Consider the following 3,129-nt stretch of genomic DNA (forward strand, 5'->3'; position numbering starts at 1 on the left):
CTGTGGCCTTCTCCCGCCTCTCTGGGCAACCTGTGCCACTGTCTCACCACCCTCACCATAAAAATTTCTTCCTTATGCAAAGTCTGCATCTACCCTCTTCTAGTTTAAAACCATTGCCTCTTGTCCTATCGCAACAGGCCCTGGTAAAAAGCCAGTCCCCATCTTTCTTCCAGTCCCCCTTTAAGTACTGAAAGCCCACAGTAAGGTCTCCCTGGAGCCTTCGCTTCCCCAGGCTGAACAAGCCCAACACTCTCAATCTATCCTCATAGCAGAGGTGCTCCAGCCCTTTGTGGCCTCCTCTGGACCTGCTCCAACAGGCCCATTTCTTTCCTGTGCTGAGAACAATATATTTATAATATATATATTCAAAGAATATAAAAATGTTTTGAAAAATGGCTTCAGAGATCAACCAAAGAGAATACTGTCATCTAAACAACAATCTGAATGCTATGTTCAACAGTGCACGTTATATGCATGGAATTTGTCTTTACCGTGACAGCTGAACATGGAAAGCAAGGATCTTATCTTTGCTTCAACTGCCAACTAGTTCAAAATATTTTTACAGCTCATCTATTTTTGCAGACTCCAAAGTCTGAGACCTGCTCTGCAGGCTCTTAATAAAAGAGGCAAGTCTCTGCACTGGTAATTCCGTATCAGAAATCCACCATAAAATATTTCAGAGTGAGGAAGGCAGAGCAATGAAGTACACAGCTGAGAAACAGTTGTGAACATTTACCTATCCCAGAAGATCACTGCTCCAAGACTGAACCAATGTAACTGCACCATGAGAATCCAGGACACTCATTTACACAGGTTTTCCATTAGCACTACTTCTAAGGGATAGTTGAAATTTTTAGAGTATTTTTAGAGTCTATTTTGGATTTATAATTAAATATACATGTATCTTACTGCTGTTTGAATTAAAAATTAAAAATTCTGCCTAGATTTCCAGTTCATATAAGCTGGTATCTATTCACTGACTTCAAAGGGACAGCTTTTGAAGACACTCTTCTAGCTTGTACTCCTACTCTGCCCAATTCTTTGTTCACCTTTATTTTTATTAACTAAACTGGGACATTTCACTGTTTTGGTGCATGAAGCTGGGCACCAGTTCGGAGCATCTCTCGTGGAGTTGAGGGAATGCAGCCGTGATGGCAACTTGTGGCATTGGGCCCTTGGTCCTCAGCAAGAATAATGTATCCATCCGCTTGGAACCTATACATGAGACCAGTGCAGGATCAGGTCCTCTGAGGAGAAGACATCACAGAGGAAGAAATCACCCTGGAGCGGGGGTGGGGGAAGCAGGAATTTAAACCATCCCTATCTATATTCTTCCCCACCGACCTCAAAAAATCCCTTTGTCTCTTTATATCCAGGGGCTAGGGGGGAGGGCGTTGGTACCTAAAGTTTTCCCTAACAAAAAAAGAAAATTGCAAACCCTGTAGGTGTTGAAAAGCTATCTGAACTTACGAGGAGGGAAAAGGAAGCCATAGGAGAGCTGCTTGTCGCCTCTGTAGGCTGCACAGCTCTGGCTGTTTCCTGGAGAAATGCGGAGGTCGGGCCTCACACAGCTGGCCAGGTGCTCCGGGACACCTGATACCTCTGCCTGCATTGAGGGACATAGACAGAAATGACAAGAGAAGTAATTCCAGCATTTACAGCTACAAGGAAACAATTTTATATAGTCGACAGATTATATGGAAGGCCTCGTGTGGAGCAAAATATACCACCTAGTTGTACAACCAAGTCCTGCTCCTGCATCTACTGCAGAGCCCCTCTTTCAGGTACAGAAGTCACCATGGGAAATAATTCAGATGAAGTCGTGGATTATTCCATTATAATAAATCAAACCACCATCAAGAAAAACTCAGAGAGAAAATGAAAACTTAAACCTTTTTTTGTCCTGAAGGAAAAAAAGGATTTTGGCACAGTTTATGATGGTATTTCACATAATTTCTGGTGGGAAAATCTATTTGGGGAAGCAGATTTTAGGACTTTAAGAACACAGGCACTGAATATATTTCCCCATTATTTTTAAGCACTTTTTCAAGAGCAAAAAGAGCACTAACCTGTTTGGAAATAGTGTAGGAAGTCCAGAGAGGCATCAGGAACGTTTCACTGTAGCCACTTTCGAAGTCATGGTGATGCAAGATATTGTATTTTGTGCGGTACAGTACTGCAGGGCGCCCATATAGAAGATGTTTATCTACAGACCAGAAGAAATGACATTTACATTTATTACTGAAAACCTTAAAGATGAAGAAAAACAGGGGGTTGGCTTTCTAAGACATGCTGATTTTACAGTACTGATCCTCAAGGGAAAACTGACCCTGCATAACTGCTAAGGACACCTTGAAACAGAGAGAGCAGCAGATGTTCAATGGTTTTGCTTGGGATCCTTGTTCCAGGCTCACAATCCTCTCTTAGTTTAAAAGTCCCTTCTGCACTTGAAAGTTTGTTGGCATCATAGCATGGAGAGAGGGTGTTTCTCCAAACACCAGAAACTCCACAAGCATCTTTATGTCCACATTTTAGTCCCACATGAGGAGATAAGCACTTCTACTGTAGCTTTAATTCAGCCCCTACCCTATCACTGCCGTGACTCCTCCAGACTTTCACGCCTTCCTACGTTTTTTGTAAAGTCTCTCTCAAAAGCAAGGCAAAAGTAGTCACTCATTAAATGAGTATTTTTTTTCTGCTTGGCTGATACAGATGATGTTCTAGAGACTGATGTGCTATTTTCTGCCAGTAACATAAAAAAAAAAAAAAACCCAGGCAAAAATCCCCCTTTTCCTAACTTTGGTTACATAAAAACACCTCGCACTCTGCAAAACTAGCTTTTCTGCTGTCCTAGTGAAATGTTATGGTTAGTTGCCACTAGATACCTCTGATAAGCTTGCTTGCAAAAAGACAGAAACATCACTGGAAGAGATAGAAGAAAAATAATTCTCCTGGCTAATCTTGCATTGTGCTGCATGGTTCATTGATTTTGACAATCATTTGGCAAACAGGCTTGGCTCACTTTTGGAAATCAAAACATAGAAACAAGGAAAGCGTCCTAACACTGCTCACAGACAGGCATTTAATCTGAATGAAAAGGTCGTTTTATCCGTGTTTGACTCCAAATAG

At 41.7% G+C, this 3,129-nt stretch overlaps 1 protein-coding gene across 1 annotated transcript in view; it reads right to left on the bottom strand.

Annotated features, from left to right (window-relative positions):
* Nucleotides 1-2,206, bottom strand: part of ENPP2 (ectonucleotide pyrophosphatase/phosphodiesterase 2) — a gene marked incomplete at its 5' end in the record, with an annotated part of 11,225 nt that extends 9,019 nt beyond the window's left edge. The window contains 2 exons of the mRNA XM_010141991.1: nt 1,471-1,606; nt 2,070-2,206. Of these exons, the coding sequence (XP_010140293.1) occupies nt 1,471-1,606; nt 2,070-2,206 (273 nt within the window). The remainder of the gene's footprint in view (nt 1-1,470; nt 1,607-2,069) is intronic.
* Nucleotides 2,207-3,129: the final 923 nt, after the last annotated feature.

Source organism: Buceros rhinoceros, unplaced genomic scaffold, assembly GCF_000710305.1.
Source record: "Buceros rhinoceros silvestris isolate BGI_N320 unplaced genomic scaffold, ASM71030v1 scaffold18138, whole genome shotgun sequence".
Taxonomy (NCBI): domain Eukaryota; kingdom Metazoa; phylum Chordata; class Aves; order Bucerotiformes; family Bucerotidae; genus Buceros; species Buceros rhinoceros.